Source organism: Mus pahari, chromosome 15, assembly GCF_900095145.1.
Source record: "Mus pahari chromosome 15, PAHARI_EIJ_v1.1, whole genome shotgun sequence".
NCBI lineage: Eukaryota > Metazoa > Chordata > Mammalia > Rodentia > Muridae > Mus > Mus pahari.
In genome coordinates, this window is record NC_034604.1 from 39,232,634 (window position 1) to 39,253,463 (window position 20,830).

Consider the following 20,830-nt stretch of genomic DNA (forward strand, 5'->3'; position numbering starts at 1 on the left):
GCAGCTTCCTCTGTTTCCCGTTGACGGGGCCCTTAACAGTGTGGGGCATCCGAAGACGTGTTTGTTTATGAGTTGGTTCTGTTCCGTTTCTTAGCTGCATACTTTATTTCTTGTGAAACTGACACCCAAGTTTTCCTTCAGAAGCTTCAGAAGCCAGACCCACCTTTAATGTCAACGGTTAGAAATGAATACGTGTGTATGTGGCAAAGAACTTGAGTGTGTAGGGTATCCCTCACCTGCTACCTCAGGCTCTAGCACGTTAACTCTTTATGTGCCCAGTGGCTCCTTCCTCTTGGTAGAATGTACGCACCTCCCCGAGGCTGTCTCCTGTGGATCTGATATCTCGAGGGAGCCTAGCACTGATGATCTTTCAGACATGTAGCTTGCTTTGTGTCTAGGTTAAATAAAAAAGTCAATGTTATATGCTCAAAGGAAAATGAGTATGCTTGGGGGAACCTAAATAAGCAGCAGGCTTGAGTTGATTTCAATGGGTCTGTTTCTACATATAATTTTGTAGAGATTGTTTGTTTGTTTTTTTATTTCTGTGTCAGTGTTTGTGTGTATGGGTGTCTATGCAGGCCAGAGGAGGGGATCAGACCCCTTGTGGCTGGAGCTACACAGCTGTGAGACACACCTGTGGGCACTGGGAGCTGGTCTCTAGCTCTGCAGAGGGCAGCTAATGCTCTCAGACACTGAGTGTCGCTCCACGATTGTCACTTCTTAGGCTGTGTTAAGGTAAATGGTAGTTTCCTTAACATTATTCATACTTTTCAGTCACTGTCCATTTCTGCTGCCACAAGGTGAAGATGTGGAAAAAATTTTGGATGAATGGAAGGAATATAAAATGGGAGTCCCAACTTACGGTGCAATTATTCTCGATGAGACACTGGAGAACGTGAGTGTACTGTAACAAGATTTCTAGTGCAGTGGCGACCGACTTATCCTGTTGACAAATTTTTTATGTAATGTTCTAAATGCCCTTAGATTCCTATTGTTCAAAAACTAAAGTTTGGATGCTTTGTCTACATCCTGTATCTTCTCCCCCTTCATTTATTTATTTATTTATTTATTCACTTTACATCCCGATGGCAGCTCCTCCTCCTTCCAGTGTCCCTCCCTCACAGGCCCCTCTCCCCCTTCCATCTCTGAGAAGGGCCAGGGTTCTCCCCTGGGTACCAATGCATTCTATATCTTAAAATTTTATACTTGTTATGTCTTAATGTAAAGATCTGTTATTTCATTGTTGAAACAATATGTGTTAAATATACAAAGTATGTTTCTCCACAGTATATTTGTATTCTTGGATGATATTTAGGGAAGATGCTGTACACAGTTTATTGGTAAATAATTACCATAAATACAGGGAAAAAAGCCTTTGATTGGGGAAAAGAGTGTGGACAAGTAGGTCCATTTGCTTTCTGGTTCTGAATTTCTGCTTATTCACAGGTACTGCTGGTTCAGGGGTACCTGGCAAAGTCAGGCTGGGGATTTCCAAAAGGAAAAGTAAATAAAGAAGAAGCACCTCATGACTGTGCAGCTAGAGAGGTGAGTGCCTGCCCTGGCAGTTAACTTTGGCTGCCAGCTTTCAGTCTTCTAAGTCCACACATACCTACCCTGTTGGACTCTGGAGGAAGTTTAGCTGTTTTTCAGAAGTTGAATACATAGTTTAACTTAAGAGACAGCCTTTGGGCTGGAGAGATGGTTAAGATCACCGTTTGCTCTTTCTGAGGACCTGGGTTTGACTTCCTGCTTCTGCTGCCCTCTGCTGCCCTCCAGTGGTACTAAGCATGCACAGATGCAGGCAAAAAAAAAAAACAAAAAGAAAACACGCTCTTACACCTTAAAAAATATGTAAATAAGATACCATGCCCCCCACCCTTTCAGTCTCTATCTCTGTCTCTTTGCTTTTGGGGGGCCATTCGTCCTCACTGTAATTTATTTATTTATTTATTTATTTTGGTTTTTTTTTTTTTTTCAAGATAGGGTTTCTCTGTGTAGCCCTGGCTATCCTAGAATTCACTCTATAGACCAGACTGGTCTCAAACTCAGAAATCCACCTGCCTCTGCCTCCCAAGTGCTGGGATTAAAGGTGTGCGCCATCACTGCCCGGCCACTGAGTACCACTGAGTAATTTTAAAACATCTATCAGGCTTTGTTCTATATAATGGTGTCCTTTCATTTATTTGTTTTTTACTTAAAATGGGACTTTCTTTTTGGAAAATATTTCAACTTCTATATTCTTTATTCTTTTTTTATATTCCAAAAAATGAACAATCTGGATTTTTCTCTAAGAAATTTATATTTTTCCCCTCAAAATTCATTCTAGCTTTACAATGGCCTATCAGATAAAGTTTAAAAAAATCCTACTCCATCCCCAGCTTAGCTGTTAAAGGACAGGGACTTAATCCTTATCTTCTGAATTTGACTATTTTAAAATTTTAGCTTAAACCATTCCTACCCAAGTCATCTCTGCCAATCCAGACCCTGGCTTGGTGCATCAGAAATCAGTTGGCTTTGGCTTTCCCTGACAGCCTGGGTCCACCACGGGCACAGCATGACTCCTGGTGTCTCGGTGCTGCCTGTGTTGTTTGTGTGGGGAACCTAGGGGCTCAGAGCATGGTTGGAGCCAGGGGCTGGTTTAAACTTCAGAGGTCTGCTCACCTGTACTTAGCCGCCAGGTCTCCCTCCTACAGATTCCACTAGCACCGTGGGGGTGGCCAAGTGCTTTGCTGAGGCCATCCCAGGTTGAAACTGAAACAGAATCTGAGCTAGGTTTAGAGGATGCTTTTCCTCTGAGGTTCAGTTGCCTGTTATTAGCACTATAAGGACTTGGTTTCTCTGTAAAGTGAAATTCAGAATGAGTGATTTCTCCTTTACGTTATTTAAAGTTCCATTGACTGGTTAGCTCATGGTCTCTCATGGACTGAGCAGTTGTTTGCCATTTTTGGCTTTATATATGGAGAGTCTGCAGTTAGCTCTTTATCCTATACCATACTATACCTGACCCTTGAAATTGGTTCTTGTTTAGTCTGTGTTTATGTACAAGCCTAGCTACTTTGGACAAGCCATTTAACCACTCAGATGTTTAAAGGAGAGTTGCTTTTAAGAACTTCATAGTCAAAACTACATCTTTGAGGGGAAGATGGCAGAAATATGATTCTGAGATGTTTTTGAGGTGGTCCAATACAGTGGTATTTATTGCCTGGTTTTAGTTTGGGTATAGCTTATTAGTGAAGAAGGAGTTACAGTTCTTAGAAGCCACTGTGGGGTCTGGGATTTACCTCATTGTGCAAGGTCCCTGCTGCCCAAGCAGGAGAACATAGTTTGGAGTCTATACCCATGCTGGCGATGTCAATTCAAGAAACAAACTCTCATAATCTATAGGAAAATATCTGCAGCTAGAGGTCGTCGTATTAAAACAGACTCGGAAAGGCAAATACATTCTCTCTCCTTTGGGAACTGTAGACATTATGTTGCTCCATTAAACCATGTATGTCTGTAGGACATGAAAACCCTGAGGTTCAGGGAGTGACTGGAAGTGGCCAAGGGGCTGGGGAGGAAAGGGAGGTTGCAGGTTATGAGTATGACCAGAGAGCACTTGCTTAGAATGTCTTCACAGAAACTGTCGTGGGCTGGAGTGACGGCTCAGGAGGTAAGAGCACTGTGCTCAAGCAGAAAGACCTGAGTTCAAAGCCACATAAAATGGCTATGCTTGTGCCAGTAACTGCATTGTGGGAGTCCAGAGGTTAAAGACAGAACCACAGTTTGCTGGCCTCTAGGCTCAGTGGGAGGAGGCCTTGTGTCAGAGAGTAAGGCAGTGATAGAACAGGACACCTGACTTCCTCCTTTGGCGTCTGCATCTGCACACACAATAAAAAGTTACTATACCGTAACAATTTTGTGTTAAAGCCATGTATGTACCTTGGATAAGGGATTATTGGTTATTTACTTTGGAATAACATTGGAAGCATAACTGGAAGTACTACATTTTAAAATCAGGATTAAACATCTTATCTAAAGTATATACAGAAGCTTGCAGACAGAATAGTACTATACAAATAAATAAAGGTTGAATAGCTCTTAAACTGGAAAGCCAGGCTAGGAGCCTGATGTAATGTGCCAACAGTGGAATGCTTGCCTAGGGGTGTGAGGTTGTCAGTTCAGTTTCCAGTATCAGGTATACAAAGCTCAGAAAGCACGAGTGATAAGGAATTACCATCTCCCTGGGAGCTTTTCCTTTGCTTTCTGTAGAGGATAGAGGATGCCATTCAACCCTTTATGAAAAATCTTCCTTTTATATCCTTAAGCCTTTAACCGTAAAACTTGCTTCTGAGGAGAAAGAATAAGAACTATGGTGTTCTACTTAAAGGAGCTATGTACATGTAGCTATGTAGGTAGTTGACCACCTCATGGCTGGTAATGTCTGCTACCAGAAAGGCTCTTGAGTAAGTGGACGTTTGGGTTGAGTGGTGTGATGTCAGCTGTCTGTGTAGTTGGACCTCCTTAGGGAAGAGTAAATACCTCCACATATAAACCTGAGCAAGAATCGCAGAACCCAAGGAATCCGTCTGGGCCCCCAGTCACCCTTGGTGTGATAAGGTTCATATTCTCGAGAGTGTTAGCATGTAGGAGAAAAGGGCGGTTAGCCTGTGAACTGTGAACGCCGCCACAGTGCCTCTGGGCTCCCTTGCCTGTCTTGTTTAAGGTGCCAAGCACTCCCTGGTGGTATGGCTGTGTCTACATTTTGGACTGCTACTTTATCAGCACTCAAAAAATATTTGCACGTGGATAAATCTTTTGAAAACAGAAGGGATTTGTGGGTTTTAAACATATGTAGTTGTGGTTAACTTTTCTGAGTTACAGACCAGGGACTGGAGTTCAGCCCTCAGGAGCACTGAGCGCTTTCAGAGAAGCTGGGTTCACTTCCTAGCACCACAGCGGCTCACAGCTGTCTGACTTATCTCAGGACACTGTCCCGGCCTCCTCGGGTACTGCACACAGGTGGTGCACTGATGGATATGCAGAAAAACATCCGTACACATAAAGTAAAATAAATACTTAAAAACAGATACAGGAGCAGAGCAGTGCCCAGACAGGCATTGGTGTTAGTGTTCTAACTGCAGAGTGAACAACTAACGCAGCCTGCTGTTTTGTACAAGCTATAAATAACTATTTACGGCGCTTTCAGAGGTGGATCCCCTAATTTAAAGCCTAAGGGGAAAATATAATCTCTTTCTATAATCTGCTTCCTACTTGACTAAGAAAGAAAAGATCAACACTGATACATGGTGCTTCTGTGAACAGGCTGGAAAGGGAAACAGACCACAGTCTCACTAAACGATGACATCCTGGATAACTACCAAGTGTGTGGAAAACAAGGCTGGCTACTCCAGAACGAAAGGCCCCTCAGCAGCATAGAGAGAAAGTTTAATGCTTTTTATACTGATGGAACCTGAGCCTCGCTGAGGCCTGTTGTTCCACAAGGGCTTCCCAGCAAAACCGGCCTTCCGTTTTCTGCCCAGTTGTTCAGTATTGTGTGGACGTCCAGCCTGATGTCTGTCACAGGTGAAGGTCAAGGGGTTATCTGGGTCTTTGTCTCTGTGGGGACAAGAGGCAGTTGTCTCCCGGGTCTCCTCCTCCCCAGTGCTGGAGCCTCCTTGGCCCTGGACTGCTTGTCCTCAGCCTTGACATTGCTGTGCAGCCTCAGCCTAGGCTCCTGCCTCTGGTTCTCTCTGTTAAGGGCCTTGGACTTGGGTTCTCCAGCTGCAGCATCTGCTGGATCATGGCTATGGAAGCTTCAAGAAGGAGGCATTGGCCGAGATCCACACAGTGGCCCCTTGGGCACATGGCTTTCCTGTCAGTAGATTATTTTAAAGGCAAGCCTTGATTTTTTTTTTTAATCCTGATTTCTAAATGATCACTTTTGCCGTAAAGAGCAAAAAGTTTGGGGAGTTGGCTGGAATCCTACTGTTTAGTGTGCTTGAGCTGACTTAATACAGTTGTTTCAGGCTTGAGGCTACAGCTAATCGAGTTTCATTGCAGGCTGTCTTCCCGACTTATTGGTATCCAGTGTGCAACTGCGTGTCCACATGGGCTTTCCTGTCCATGTCCAGAGAGCTGCTAGGGTCTTTTCTTAAAGAAGATCAGGATTATATGCACTTACACTTAGTTACCTCTACCCTGCTCCCACCCCTCAAATCCAGTCACGGTGGTTTCAACCTAGGAATGGCTAAGGTTGAGGTCCTTTGGTTGCCTTTTTGAGTAATTTTGACTAAGAGTCCCAGAGTTGCAGACAGTCCTTCTGCCACTTGGTGGTACTACATACAATACAATAGGAAAACTCTGTCTAAAAACAGACTACCAACTAAGTTTTGGCTGATAACCAGATTGTTATTCATCCTTTGCCTATAGTTTATCTCCATTTGATGTTTAATTTTTACTTGTATTAGCATAAGAAGGGGCTTGGTCCTAATTATCTAGCTACAGATTAGCTTTAGCTTGATGTATTTGTTTTGTTTTGATACAAGTCTCAACTATGTAACAGGCTGTCCTTCTACCTTAGCCTCTAATGATTAAAAATCAAACATTTTATCAACATTTATTTCCAGGTCTTCGAGGAAACTGGTTTTGATATAAAAGACTATATTTGTAAGGATGATTACATTGAACTTCGAATCAATGACCAGCTTGCTCGCTTGTACATCATTCCAGGAGTCCCAAAAGACACAAAATTTAACCCCAAAACCAGAAGAGAAATTAGGGTATGTAAGAGTAGAGAATATTTATAGGTTTCTGTGGAGTTGGGGTTAGCTACTCTTTGATAGTAATCAACTACATGCAATTGTTTTGTTTCAGAATATTGAGTGGTTCTCCATTGAGAAATTGCCCTGTCATAGAAATGATATGACTCCCAAGTCCAAGCTTGGCTTGGCACCTAATAAGTTTTTTATGGCCATTCCCTTTATCAGGTATGTTCATTTCTTAAACTGTAAAACTGGCCTCACTGCTGCTATTTCAAAATAATTTTAAATGAATTGTTAATATTTTCATAGACCACTAAGGGACTGGCTGTCTCGAAGATTTGGAGATTCCTCGGACAGTGACAATGGGTTTTCCTCAGCTGGTAGTACACCAGCTAGACCCACCGTGGAAAAGTTGAGGTAAAGAAATGCGCTCACCAGAGTGTGGCTTTCTGGTGTCTTCTAGTACATCCTGCTTCTTGAGGCAGAGTAGTATAAGATTCCTCCTTAGAAGCTCTGTTGTGCTTTAAAAGTTGCTGATAAGATGAAAGGGGTCAATTGGAGGGAAGTTGCTTCGGGCACATTTTAAACTAATTAACACTCAAGAGGATACCAATGGCTTAGAGCACTAGGAAAAGGAAAAAAAAAAAATGTGTGTTGAGTACCTACTACCCTACATTAGTGATAATGTTTCTGGAGGTTGAATGGATATATTGAATGGCTATATTGCTGTCTGTTGCACAGGAGGTGAGAGATGCAGATGACAGAATTCGTATGTATATGAATGTGTTTGCTCACATGCCTGTGTGGTTATATGTACTTATGTGGAAGGCAATGGGCAACCTCCAGTGTCACTCAGTTTGTGTTTTGGTACACGGTCTCTCATTGGCCCGAGGTTCCCAAGGATATAGATGCCTGTTTTGCCTCCCCAGCTGTGGGATTACAAACACACATCGTCACGCTTGGCTTTTGCACACGGGTTCTGGGGCTCTTACTCCTGTTTGTACAGCAAGTACCTTAACCCACTAGGCTAAGATACTGTCTCCCAGCTGGCTGTTGGCTGTGAGATGAAGAGGGACCAGTAAGTACACAGCTGTACACTATCAGTAACATTTGCTTGATGAGAACATTGGACAGAATTAGGGAGAAACATTGCTAAATGTGCATACTATATAATTTTAAAATTGTTAATTTAGTGTATTTCTGTGTGCATACCACGGTGCGTGTGTGGAGGATACCTTGCAAAGGGTCCCTGGGATCAAATGAAGTCACAGGCTTGGCCCCGCACACCTTTGCCCACCTCCTCACTGACCTTATTTTATCTTCTTTTCTTTTCTTTCTTTTTTGTTTTTGTTTTAGCTTTCTGTTTGTTTTGTTTTAAGACAGGGTTTCTCTGTGTAGCCCTGGCTGACCTGGAACTAACTCTGTAGACCAGGCTGGCTTCAAACTCACAGCAATCTGCCTGCCTCTGCCTCTTGAGTGCTGGGATTAAAGGCCTGCACCACACTGCCCAGCAGTTTATGTTCTTATAAGCAGCTTGCTATAACTTACATTGCCAGAGTTGTTGTTTTGTTTATAGTTCTACATTTTTTTTTCCAATTTGGTGATCTTTTTAATCTAGGAATTTAATTTTAAAAGAAGACAATATGAGTAGACTACACTTATGGCTAAAAAATTTTAACTAAGTAATATTCCATTTCTATTGGTTTTATGAGAAAAAGAAATTGGATTAAATGCCTTAATCATTTCTGCCTTTTAAAATCTATAAGTATTATTATTACCAGGGCACTCCTAAATGAAGTAAGAGAAACAGTATGGAAACAGAAGTCAGGAAGACAAGAGTGTGCCCCAGAGTATAAAACAGATATTACCAAGAAGTCATTAATGGAGACAGTTCATCATTGGAATGCATTGGAAATGCATTGAAATCATTGGAATGCATTGGAAACCAGTCTGCATGTGGGCACTCTTAGTCCTCAGGGTTCTGCTCTTGTTAGTATATAGAGAGGGTTCTGCTCTTGTTAGTATATAGAGAGGGTTCTGCTCTTGTTAGTATATAGAGAGGGTTCTGCTCTTGTTAATATATAGAGAGGGTTTGCTCTTGTTAGTATATAGAGAGGGTTTGCTCAAACTCCAGCTGCTCCCTACATTTCCCTTAGAGGCAGTATTTATTCCAGTCATATTCTGTGATATGTTGGAGGAAATGTCACAGTTTTACCTGACAGATAGAAAATACATTTTATTATAAGATTTAGCCCACCTTGGTTTTTAAAAATACTTTGAGACAGGGTCTCATTTTGTAGCCCAGACTGCTCTAGAACTCAGCATGTAGCCCTCACTAGCCTCAGATAGACCAATCCTCCTGCTTCGGCCCCTTGAATGCCATAATTACAGCCTAGAACCACCATGGCCATCTTTCCATGTGTTAAATGGAAAAAGGGTTCTGAGAGTAGTCTGCTACTCTTACAGTGTAGTTCTTTAGAGCAGTGTTTTTGTAGATATGGGATGCTGTCTGAAATTTCATACCTTACAACTTAGTGGGGCCTGTGAGAATCCGAATCCAGTTCTTTTGCATGACAGATCAAGGCTAGATTGGCATCTGTTAATTTATTTCTCCATTGTTTGGTGACACTGGTTTTCCCTGTAGGGTAGGGCTTCTTAAAGTTCATCCTTTCCATCATGACTCCTTTTTGCCTCCAAAACTTTTAGGCAATTATAAGCATAGGTATATAAAGGAGATATACATATCAAACTTTTACTGATAGCCAAAGATTTATTTTAGAACAATTTTTCCATACATAGTGTGGTTTTACTATTCATTAAGATTAAAGCAAATTTGCATACTAAAGAGATAGATGTGTTCGGTTTTTACTAGAAGAATTAAGTCTTGGGCACAGCTGCACACGCCTTTAATCCCAGCACTCAGGGGGCAGAGGCAGGAGGTTCTCTTGAGTTCAAGATACCTGTGGCTACATGGAACCCTGACTTAAAAGGAAAATAAAAGAAAAATGAATTAAGTCTTAGGAAAATATTTTTACTGTCTAACATTTTTCAGAGTTCACTAATACTTCATAATATCTGCTCATCAGTGTTCAGAACACTGCCTCGTGTATATAAATATACAGTGTAAGCTAGAAGGTGTATGCTTAGAACCGTGTCACAGTTGTTACAGATTTTGTCCTAACTCCAAGCCAAGATTCATGTAACTAATTTTCATGAAACTAAAGTAGGCATCTCAGGCAGTGATTTTCAAAATGAAGCATTCTTCTTGCTGGGGAAGGGGGCATGCACGTGTGCGCAGGCAGGCAAGCATGTTGAAGTCACTTTGTCTTTCCACTTACGGGTTCCAAAGCTTGAACTCAGACCATTGGGCTTGCACAACAAATGGCTCTACCTCCTGAGCCTGCTGTGGGGACAAGATGAAGCATTCTAACAGAAAACAATCTAAAGATGAACTCATTTGATACATACATGCTGGGGGTGTAGCAAAACACTGAGAGTCTTTGCATTCAATAGCAAAACCATTCTCTTTCTGTAAGAGTCAAAGCCATACTGCAAACATAGTAAGCCTACCACATACTTTAGTCTAAGCAGATATCTTCCATGCCGTGTTCTGTGGTGTTCCTGACTTGATGCCACATTTCAATACCAAGTGTGCATGCTGCGTGTTCAGAACAAGGCTGCCGTGAAGTCCAGAAACACTTCCGATTCAGTGCGCATCAGGCTTTGCATTAACCTAGTTTTCCACATTAAGAAGTCTTTACCATTGCAGTGCTTTGAATCTCTTGTGGTTTAAGGAGCTGTGCTCTAGAAAGTAACCTAGTTTCTCAGATCTCATCTAACATTGGTAGGCTCTAGAACAACCCTGTTTCATCAGATCCCTTACTGAGACATCGGCAAAGAATGTGTTTTCTACCCTATTAAGAAAAGTCCACATACATTTTGTTACTTCAACTAAATGTAGAAAGAACTCTCTCCAAACTTGAAGAATATAGTTACTTACAGGGAGGGGATGGTATAAAAGCCTGGGATAAAAACGATAGATTACTAATGTTAAGAAATATTTTTTAATACCAGTCACTTGTCTAAAAGACTGGAGCAGGGGTGGTGGTGAAATATAGCTGTCAAAGATGATCAGAATTTCTGCTTTAAGCTGGGTGTTGTGGTACATGACTTTAGTCCTAGCACTCAGCAGGCAGAGGAAGGTGAATCTTGAATTTAATGACAGCCTGTTCTTCCAGGCTATACAGAGATGCCCTGTCTTTTTCTGCCTTTATAACTTAAAACTACAATGTGAAAGGTAAAGCATATAGTGGGTAGGTTAAACTGTCAAGGCCTTCGGAGAACCACAAGAAAGATAATCACATTGTATTTTTTAAATGTTGGTGTAGTCGAACAAAATTCCGCCACAGCCAGCAGCTGTTTCCTGAAGGTTCTCCGAGTGACCAGTGGGTAAAGCACAGGCCGCCACTGCAGCAGAAGCCGCACAGTAACCATGCGGAGGTGTCGGACCTTCTCAAAGCAAAGGTAAGTGGATAGCACTGACGTTTGTTCAGAGGCTTTATCATTTGGCTTCACATCCTTTTCAGCAGCAGTGCTGTGGTAGCAGTTAGTGGAGCTCTGAGCTGCTGAGATGTCATCCAGGGTCCCAGCTTGTGACTGAGACAGACAGAGACTCATTAGCCTTCATGGCCTTGGAATAAATCCAATGTGTTAAATAATGGGGTGCTACACTTGAGCTTTTAATGTGTACCAGTGAAAGGTCTTAAGACAATTCTGAGGTAGATTATTAGGCTCTGTTGTTTATGGGAAAGGGACAGTATATGTTATAACATGTGTTTTCAGTGCTGCACATCTATTCTGCACTTAAGGAACATTTTGTTGGTTTCTAGATTGCTGCCTCAAGAATAGTAGCCACAGCCCGGCAGTGGTGGCGCATGCCTTTAATCCCAGCACTTGGGAGGCAGAGGCAGGTGGATTTCTGAGTTTGAGGCCAGCCTGGTCTACAGAGTGAGTTCCAGGACAGCCAGGGCTATACAGAGAAACCCTGTCTCAAAAAAAAAAAACAAGAAAAAAAAATAGTAGCCACTAAAATGTTCTATAAAACCCAACCCTGTTTTAAGACATTTGATCAGGCACTTCTCTATAAAGAAGGCTCAGGTGGCCATTAAGTACAGACAAGACTCAACAGTGTGTCTTTGGGGAACTGGAGGTCAGTTATGCCTCATAATGGCTGTGGTAATAAACCAACCACACAGAAAATCATCCTTGTAGATGAGGCTGCAGAGAACCTTTGTGCCGTGCTCTAGAGACAGCTGCTATGAGATGGCTTGATGGCTTCCCAAAGTTAAGTGTGCGTTTATCACCTGACTCAGCACCTCTGCACCTACATAAACAAATGAACAGAAAACAGGGCTCTGATAGAGAATTTCCCAGCATCATTTAGAGCTCATGCCCTGGACTGTTTGCAGCCTTCAGGAAGTAAATTCTGAGCCCTCTACAGTCTAGATGATCCTTAAAGACATTGGCTGAGTAAAGTAAGTCGGGGACAAAGGTCTAAAAATTGTGTGGTTCCATGTCCTGTGCCTCGAATGGGCACAAGGTACCTAAGTAGTGATTATGGCTTCGAGAAGTGAAGATGAGGAGTAGTTCCTTTTTGGGTGGAGCAGAGGTTCTGTTTTGAAGAAGTAAAATGTTTGGAAAAGTGTGCTAGTGTGTGGCAGCATGGGCGCTCCCTACATCTTAGCTCTCCAGACCTACACAGGAGTCCACAGCAGCAGAAAAGTCTCTGGTGTGGGACAAAGAGTATTACTGGTGTTGACAAATAGGGCCTGTGCCACCAGGGTACACAGAAAAGCACAGCACAGGAAACACTGTGAAGAGAAGATTGAGAGAGGCTGAGACCCACGGCCATCTCCCTCAGTGACTGCTGGCCAGGGGTCTCAGCAGCTCCCTGTGCTTGCTGTGAGTGGGTGGGTGGGATGAAGGTGAATGTCGTTATTAGTTGCAAACTATGTACAAGTTGACATTTGAAAAAAGAATCTGAAGTTAAGACTAAAAGCCCAAGTTTTTAAAATACCAATCTTTATTTTGTAAAAGATTATCCTTTCGATGGCACTCACTTGCTTATTATAGTTTAACTGATTGTGTTGACTGTGTCATTTATACTGAAAAGAACTGTGGGGGTGGGCAAGATGGCTTAACATATAAACACTCCTGCACTAGCCTGACAACCAGGTATGATTCTGGAACCTGTGCAAAGGTGAAAGGAGAGACCTGAGTTTGCAGTCACAGACACAGACACAGACTGACACACACTGACACACAGTCCCATCTGCTAACACACTGATACACAGTCCCATCCACTGACACACACAGACACACACTGACACACAGTCCCATCCACAGACACTGACACACAGTTCCGTCCACAGACACACTGACACACAGTCCCATCTACTGACACACACTGATGCAGTCCCATCCACAGACAAACACTGACACAGTCCCATCCACTGACACACACAGACACACAGTCCCATGCACATTCCTGATGTAAAGGAAGCCTAGTATGTGTGTTCATGTGTGCTCTGGCCTCTCTTCCAGCTCGGTCTCCCACAGTCCTCTTCAGCCTTCTGCCATGCCTTTCATTTCTTCTTTTATATTTATGCTGGAGTTTGACTCTGCAACCTCATGCTCTGCACAGACTTTACTTCTGAGCTGTACCCCACTATGTTTTTGTATTATAAGGAGTTATAAGCAAACATGCGATAAAGCAAGAGGCTTGGAAAGGACTTAGAGAAAGATATATTTGCTGTTTCCTCTTTCAGAAAATGTTCCTTTGCAAAGCAATCTTCTAAGAAAATAAATTGGTACAGTTCTGTATAAATGTTCAGATGGTACTTTATGAACTCTATTCAATCGAGATATACATTAACATATATATGTGTGTGTGTGTTCATATATATATATGAATGAATATATATTCATTCCTGTGGTTTATACTGTAGATTTACATGCTAGTTGTTTATATTCATATTTTTGACAGAATCAAAATATGAGAGGGAATGGCAGAAAACAGTATCAAGACTCACCTAATCAAAAGAAGAGAGCGAACGGAGTTCATGGTCAGCCAGCAAAGCAGCAGAATCCCTTGATGGTAAGAGTTGTGTGGTCGTGTGCCCAGTGTCAGTAGATGGGACAGCTCTTGTTTCTAAGACTGGAGCAGGCCTTGTCTACACACAGTAATGCTGATTTAGTTCTTATTTTTATTTGATTTTTAGTGATAGGATTTTATGAAATTTAATTCTGCACTATTGTCTTCATGAACTAAAACTTAGAACTCTCTTTGGCCGTTCTTAGTTACAGGTACCCTCTACTTTTGCCATGTGTGGTTTTATTCACATTAATTTTAAAGCCTTGTTTCTCTACAGTAGAAACAAGCATTTTTTTTTTCCTTCCTGAAAACCCATTGTTGAAAGGCCTGGAGGAATGGCTATGTGGCTGAGGGTATTTGGTGCTCCTGAGAGGCTGCAAGTTCAGTTCACATATGCCTCTAACTCTGCCTCCCCGGGATGTAATGCTGTCTCCTTGCTTCTCTGGGCATCTGTACACACGTGGTACTCAAACACACACACACACACACACACACACAAATAAACAAATCTTCTTAAAGGTGTTAATTGAATTTGTATACTTTAGTTGATACATAAAAGTGTAGATATGTATGGGTGCCATATGCCTCAATAGATGGATATATGGTGTAATGTTTATGGTGAGAAACCTAAGCCCGGTAGAGGCTGCGGCCCGAGGAACTGAAGCCTGAGATGGAGGCTAACTTGGGGCATACACAGTATTTGACATCACTTTCTGCTACAGTGTCTGTTGTTTCTGTTGACGGTGATGCTTCTGGGTAACCACACATCCTGCTGTAACTTACTAGCCATAATTCACCCTCCGCCCATCCTTCCATGTCCCCTGCTTCTCAGCTGTGATCAGCATCATCGTTCTATTCACTGCTGCTTTTTGTGAGATCAGCTGGTTTTGTAATCCATCCTTACACTGCAGTTGAAAATTTCAGAGAAAGGTTTTTCTAAAAGAGAGTTTAGCTTCTTTACTGATCTTTTCCATTAAAGTCTTGACACTTGTGTGTTGGATTTTCTATTTGTTATGTCACTTGTTTGCCATGTCTTTAAGAAAGTGAGTTATGTCAGAAACTTCAAACTTTGAATGGAAAAAAAAAAGAAATCAAAACAAAAAAAAACCATTAACCTGAGTGTCTTAATTATGGTGACTGTTGCTGTGATAAGGCACTGTAAGGCAGCTAGGGAAGGAAAGGGTTTATTTCCCTCACTGTTCCATCTAACAGTTCATCATTGAAGAAGTCAGTACAGGAACTCAGGCAGGGCAGGAACCTGGAGTAGGAGCTGATGCGGAGGCCATGGAGGGGTGCTGCTTACTGCCCTGCTCCTGATGGCTTGCTCACCCTCCTTCCTTAGAGACTCCAGGACCACCAGTCCAGGGGTAGCACCACCCACAATGGGCGGGTCCTCCCCCACTGATCACTAATTAGGAAACTGCCCTACTGGCTTGCTGCCTACTGAAGCATTTCTTTAAGTTCCCTCCTCTCAAATGACTTTTGTGTCAAGTTGACATAAAACTATCTAGTACACTTAGTCCCTAGGGTTACTTGACTTGGGTGTACCAACTCCACCAGTAGACTAAAGTTTATCTGTTTATTGTCAGACTTCTCACATTTTTGTGACCAAAAACAAGTTAGAAAATACTTCTTTAATGATAATGCTATGCCGATATCTCTTACCAAGTTACTGTGTAAATATAACTCATTAAAAAGTTCCATTTGGGGCTGGTGAGATAGCTCAGCAGGTAAGAGCACCCGACTGCTCTTCCAAAGGTGCAGAGTTCAAATCCCAGCAACCACATGGTGGCTCACAACCATCCTTAACGAGATCTGACTCCCTCTTCTGGAGTGTCTGAAGACAGCTACAATGTACTTACATATAATAAATAAATAAATCTTTTTTAAAAAAGTTCCATTTGTTTTTGAGATTTGATGTGACAAATTGGACATTTTTGAGATTTTTTTTTAAAGCCTCTTTGCCCTGGTATTTATCCTTTCTTGTTCTTTCTACATTATACTATAGAAGTGTGAGCGAGTGAGGAGGGCTGTGTGTGCTAACGGACAGGGTCTGAAGTGGGTTGCCTTTCTAGTTCTAACTCACAAATTTGGGGATTTGCTGGGTTGTAGGGTTTTGGTGGCTTTTTGTTTTTGTTTTTATTTTTTGCTTTTTGTTTTTATTTTTTTAATAATAAACTTTTAAAACATTTTTAAGTTTCTAAAGGAAAAACAGTGATAAATACAAAGCAGAATGGCCTGTGAGAGGTCACAGAGGTCAGCCATACCAATCATAGACAGGACTCTGCAGTTTAGGGCCAGCCTGGGCTGCTTAATGACACTGACCTCTAAATCACACAACAGCTGTTAAAATGTGTTAATGCCTTGCCCCACAAGCAGGCAGAGATGAAAAGTTTGAGTGCTGAATGGTGTGTCTCTGAGTATGTAGACAAAGTGTAAGATTTGCTGCTTGTTTTTACAGAGAAAAACTTGAAAAATTGCCAAGAAGTTGGTGTTGTAACGTTTAAGCACTGTGGGTCTACAGTCGACCACCCTGGGTCAGCAGAAGCGACAGTAGTGGTCTGCACCTGTCAGGAAGGAGTGTGGCCCACACGCAGTTAGAACTGGGGGTGCCGTTCACTGCAGAGCTGTGCGTGCCTCGTGTAGGGCAGGCCCTGGGTTTGATTCCTAGCACTGGGATAGCAGCAGGGGATGTGGGACAGTCCTGTGCAAAGGTGGGAAGCTGTCCACGCTAGTGTTCATCGTCATGACGTGTTCTCCAAATTGTTAAAAAGTTGGGCTTTATAGAAACCTGCTGGGGGTGATGGTTAGATTCCTAGTTTAGTTTTCTTCTTGAGATGTTTGATCATGTATCTCTTGAGTTTTAATAAGTAAGAGTAACAAGCTGTGCTGTTCATGTGTTTGTTCTAATAGAAATGTGAAAAGAAGCTGCATCCACGAAAACTTCAGGACAACTTCGAGACAGGCAAGCTGTTTCCTTTCTAAAATATGTCCTGTGGGGCTGCGGCAGATAGCATCACTTATGTTGAATGTAACTGTCAGGCCCTGGATCCCCCTAAATAAATGTCATGAATGCTGGCTTCTGGGCTAGGGGAGTGGGGAATGTGGTAATGAAGTCTCATTCTCCTCCTGCCGCTCTAGGTAATGAGATCAACTTAAGGAACTTTTATTCATCTGTTATTTAAATAAGAATAAGAAGAAAAATATTTTTTAAATCTCTATTTTATGACTAAAACTAAAATTTTAACTCTCTTTAACTCTTTAATTACTTTGTAAAGTGTTCCTAAACATAGCCTTTACTTAAATGATGCTGCTTCTCCTTCCTCACGTATGGAAGGTAGTGTGTCTGGCTTGGAAACTATCTTAGTCACTATTTTATTGCCATGAAGAGACACTGTGACCAAAGCAACTGTTAAATAGAAAGCATTTAATTGGGGGCTTGCTTATAGGTTCAGAGAATTATGGCCGCTGGCAGGCAGCTACGGAAGTTGCTAAGAACTTTACATCCTGACCTACAGACAGCAGCCAGAGAGAGTTATTGAGCCTGAGATGGACTTTAGAAACCTCAGAACCCACCCCCAGCAACACACTTTTTCCCACAAGGGTGTACCCCCTAATCCTTCCAAACCTGGGGACTAAACGTGTAACTGTGAGCTTATGGGCAGCTCTCACTCAGACCACTGGAGAAACTGACCATAATGAGTTTGCAAAGTTATGTTAGTGCCACTGATGTTTGATTAATAAATGTCACTTAAAAGTATAGTACACTTTTTCTTAGGTGCTTATCTGAATAGTATGAAATTTCCTTGTGCTGTGGTTACATGTTCATCAAAACCTTTCATACTGAAAACTCGTAAGAAGTGAAGAGTTCTGGGCATGGTGGTGCATGCCTTTAATCCCAGCACTTAGGAGGCAGAGGCAGGTGGATCTCTGAGTTTGAAGCCAGCCTGGTCTACAGAACAAGTTCCAAAAGAGTCAGGGCTACACAGAGAAACCTTGTTTCAAAAACAAACAAACAAACAAAAAAAAACAAAAAAAAAGACAAAGGAATGAAGAACATTATTTTCTTTATTTTTTAAATATGTAAAGACAGTTTTCACATGCATATCCACCAATGATTCATTGGTGGCAAGGTCCTGAGATGGTTAATTGAGTCACCTCCACCTCTAGGAGCAGATACCAGAGTTGACCTTTTAGTAACTTGACTTAACCAATTGTTAAAACAAATGAAATAAAAAACTGTCAAAAAGAGCTGTTCTGGGTCTGAGAAGATAGCCCTAAAACCCTTGTTTAGCCACACATGTCAGTGTACATGTTTAATCCCAGTGCCCCTGGGGTTGGCCTGGAGCCATCTCAAGGTGGAAGGCATGGACTGACTGATACGTGAGGTTGTCATCTGACACACATGTGTGCACCATAGCATGCATGTGCTCTTGCTCTCACATGACGTGAACACACACAAGATTAAAAAATGAACAAAGATGCTCTAACCTTACTATGGAAAGTTATGCTTGTCTTTTAATCACGGGGCTTACCATTAGCAGTTAGAATTGATGTATATGTTTCTTTTAACTTCTGGTACTGTATCTGAAAGGCATTGCTAAGACTGGTTGTCAAAAAGCTTTTGAGGTTTTCTGTTTTAAATCTATTAAAATTTGGTAACTTCAATTGTATTTTCCTATCCTTCTAATCTTGAAAATTTTTTTAATTATAATTTTTATATTAACCTCTGCCAAGGAGCTTTGGTTACTATTACACAAAATACAAATATAGGAGCTAAAAATATGCCCATTTTAAAAGCAGGGGTCTTAAAAGGTAGGCTAAAAATCTGAATTAATAGAAATAAGTAGAAATAAGCAGTAATAGATTCCACTGAATCCTAAACTGGGGTGTTTAGGATTGAGTCAGGAAGACTTAACGTGTGAGTGTGTGAAAGGCAATTTCTGGTTAACTTTCTAAGTTATTGTCTACTAATTCTGTTTCCTAAGCAGATGCCACATGTGACTTGCCTTGTTCTGGTGAAGAGCTGTTGGTAGAACATGCTGAGGGACATTCTGTGGCATGCAATGGACATTGCAAGTTCCCATTTTCATCCAGAACCTTTCTGAGTTTCAAGTTTGACCAAAATGCTATAATGAAAATCTTGGACCTTTGATCCAGCAAGTGTATTGCAGAAGTCCCTCGATCTGAGACCTGTTGCATGTGAGTGGCTGTCTCCTCAAGCCTTACCTTTCTCAGGTATCTGAAAGAAGTGCAGGGAGGCCATATTTCTAAAGAGATGTTCTGTACAGATAAGAAACTAGAAAGAAACACAAGTTTGCACTGTAAATGCAGTTAGAACTTTTTATATGGATTTACCGTTTCAGTGTTTGGAACCAAGTTTTAGTTACCTGTGTTTTTTTGTCTCTCCCTTATTTTGCGTGACTGTGTTTTGTTTTATATTCTGATCAAGAGTTGTTTTGATTGCATCATCAGCAAGTAGCCATGTCGATAGGAGTGTTTCACCTCCCCATCTTAGTGATTGCAAAAAGCTTGCTTATTGAAAACTTAAAGGAACTTAAAACTCCAGTTACCAATGAACTGGGCATCGGAGCTGAACCGTGAGGTGAGGATGCAGGCGTTTGCTCATCTCTGCCTCTAACCACAGAGTCTAACCCCTCCAACTGGAGTTGCACAGTGAACCTAGAGCACTTCATCAGGACCACATCCACAGCCTGAAGAGGGATGGAGTCAGTGGGGAGCTGATGCTATAATGTTGAGCTATGATGTTTGCTGTCAAAAAACCTGTGAGTGCTGGAGCAGAAAGCATGGAAGCCAGTAACTGGCAGTTACTCCAGGTCATGCCTTGACTATCCTGCCTCCATCTGTTCAGTATTGTGCCAGGATTATGCTCGTGTAAAACGTCTATACGTATTCTAGTTGTGTGAGTCTGTGTGAAAAACTTCATTCTTAGTTCTATATTGCATCTCAGTGTTGATCTGTGTAAGCTGATATATTAGGTTCCAGTTTGCAGTAATACTAGAGTGACATGCTTTTAATTATTGTCTTGAAGCCCCTGGGTTACAAAGTGAGAAAGAAGGGGTTCTGCAGTTTACCCAGTACCAGTAAATACAGCATGTCACTAGGGGACCGACCCTTGAAGTAATGTACTTAGATACACATAGGAATGTATTTTGTATTTTGCTCCTTCAGAATTCTTAAACCAAACACTGGTGACAGTGCCCATTTTGCAGAGGATCGCCTGTTGTTGAGGACAATCACCAGAGCTTTAAGGAGGCAATATGATGTTGGCTGCCCCTGACCTCGCTGAGAATCTCTTCTGGGGCAGACCTGGCTGTTAGAGTGCATGTGTACACGTGCATCTGTCGTGTGTGGTTTTAACAAGTGGTAGCCACAAAGTATATCTCTGCGTATAAATAGTACTATAGAAATCTTTATTCTGTATATGTAGCCTATTTAATTGGGGTTCTACCTAGCCCCATGGAACTTTAAAAAGAAGGGCTATTATTGTAAGGAATTCACTTGGTATTACTACTTTGCTTTAGCTTTTAAATGACTGATTTTAAAGAAGAAATTATATTTATTCATGAAAGTGTCACTTGGTGCTAAGCAGGAGACTTCACAGTGAGACAGTATGTTTGGAATCTTCTATGCGACTACTTTGTGAATCCTTCTGTGACCTTTGCTTTTTACTTCATTCTATGATTGTGTTTGGAAGCCCTTACTGTTCTTGTCAGAAATGCAGCTGCTTTGCTTGGGTCTTCTTGAGCCATATTTATAGTTGGTCCCAGCATTCCAGATTGCTGTTAAATGGTTAAGGGAGTGAAAACTGAAGCTTGCCTGGCAGAGAGCCACTGTCACTCCCTGACTGTCACCGAGAAACCATTTAGTCTGTGTGTGTGTGTGTGTGTGTGTGTGTGTGTGTGTGTGTGTG

The 20,830-nt window shown here is 41.8% G+C and overlaps 1 protein-coding gene across 2 annotated transcripts in view; it reads left to right on the plus strand.

Moving 5' to 3' along the window:
• Positions 1 to 20,830, plus strand: part of Dcp2 (decapping mRNA 2) — a 56,190-nt gene that overhangs the window by 18,245 nt on the left and 17,115 nt on the right. For both annotated transcript variants that reach the window (XM_021214532.2, XM_029547056.1), the window contains exons 3-11: positions 768 to 895; positions 1,447 to 1,545; positions 6,609 to 6,761; positions 6,856 to 6,968; positions 7,053 to 7,160; positions 11,132 to 11,267; positions 13,789 to 13,899; positions 16,810 to 16,861; positions 18,888 to 20,827. In XM_021214532.2, the coding sequence (XP_021070191.1) occupies positions 768 to 895; positions 1,447 to 1,545; positions 6,609 to 6,761; positions 6,856 to 6,968; positions 7,053 to 7,160; positions 11,132 to 11,267; positions 13,789 to 13,899; positions 16,810 to 16,861; positions 18,888 to 19,051 (1,064 nt within the window). In that variant the 3' untranslated portion in view covers positions 19,052 to 20,827. The remainder of the gene's footprint in view (positions 1 to 767; positions 896 to 1,446; positions 1,546 to 6,608; positions 6,762 to 6,855; positions 6,969 to 7,052; positions 7,161 to 11,131; positions 11,268 to 13,788; positions 13,900 to 16,809; positions 16,862 to 18,887; positions 20,828 to 20,830) is intronic.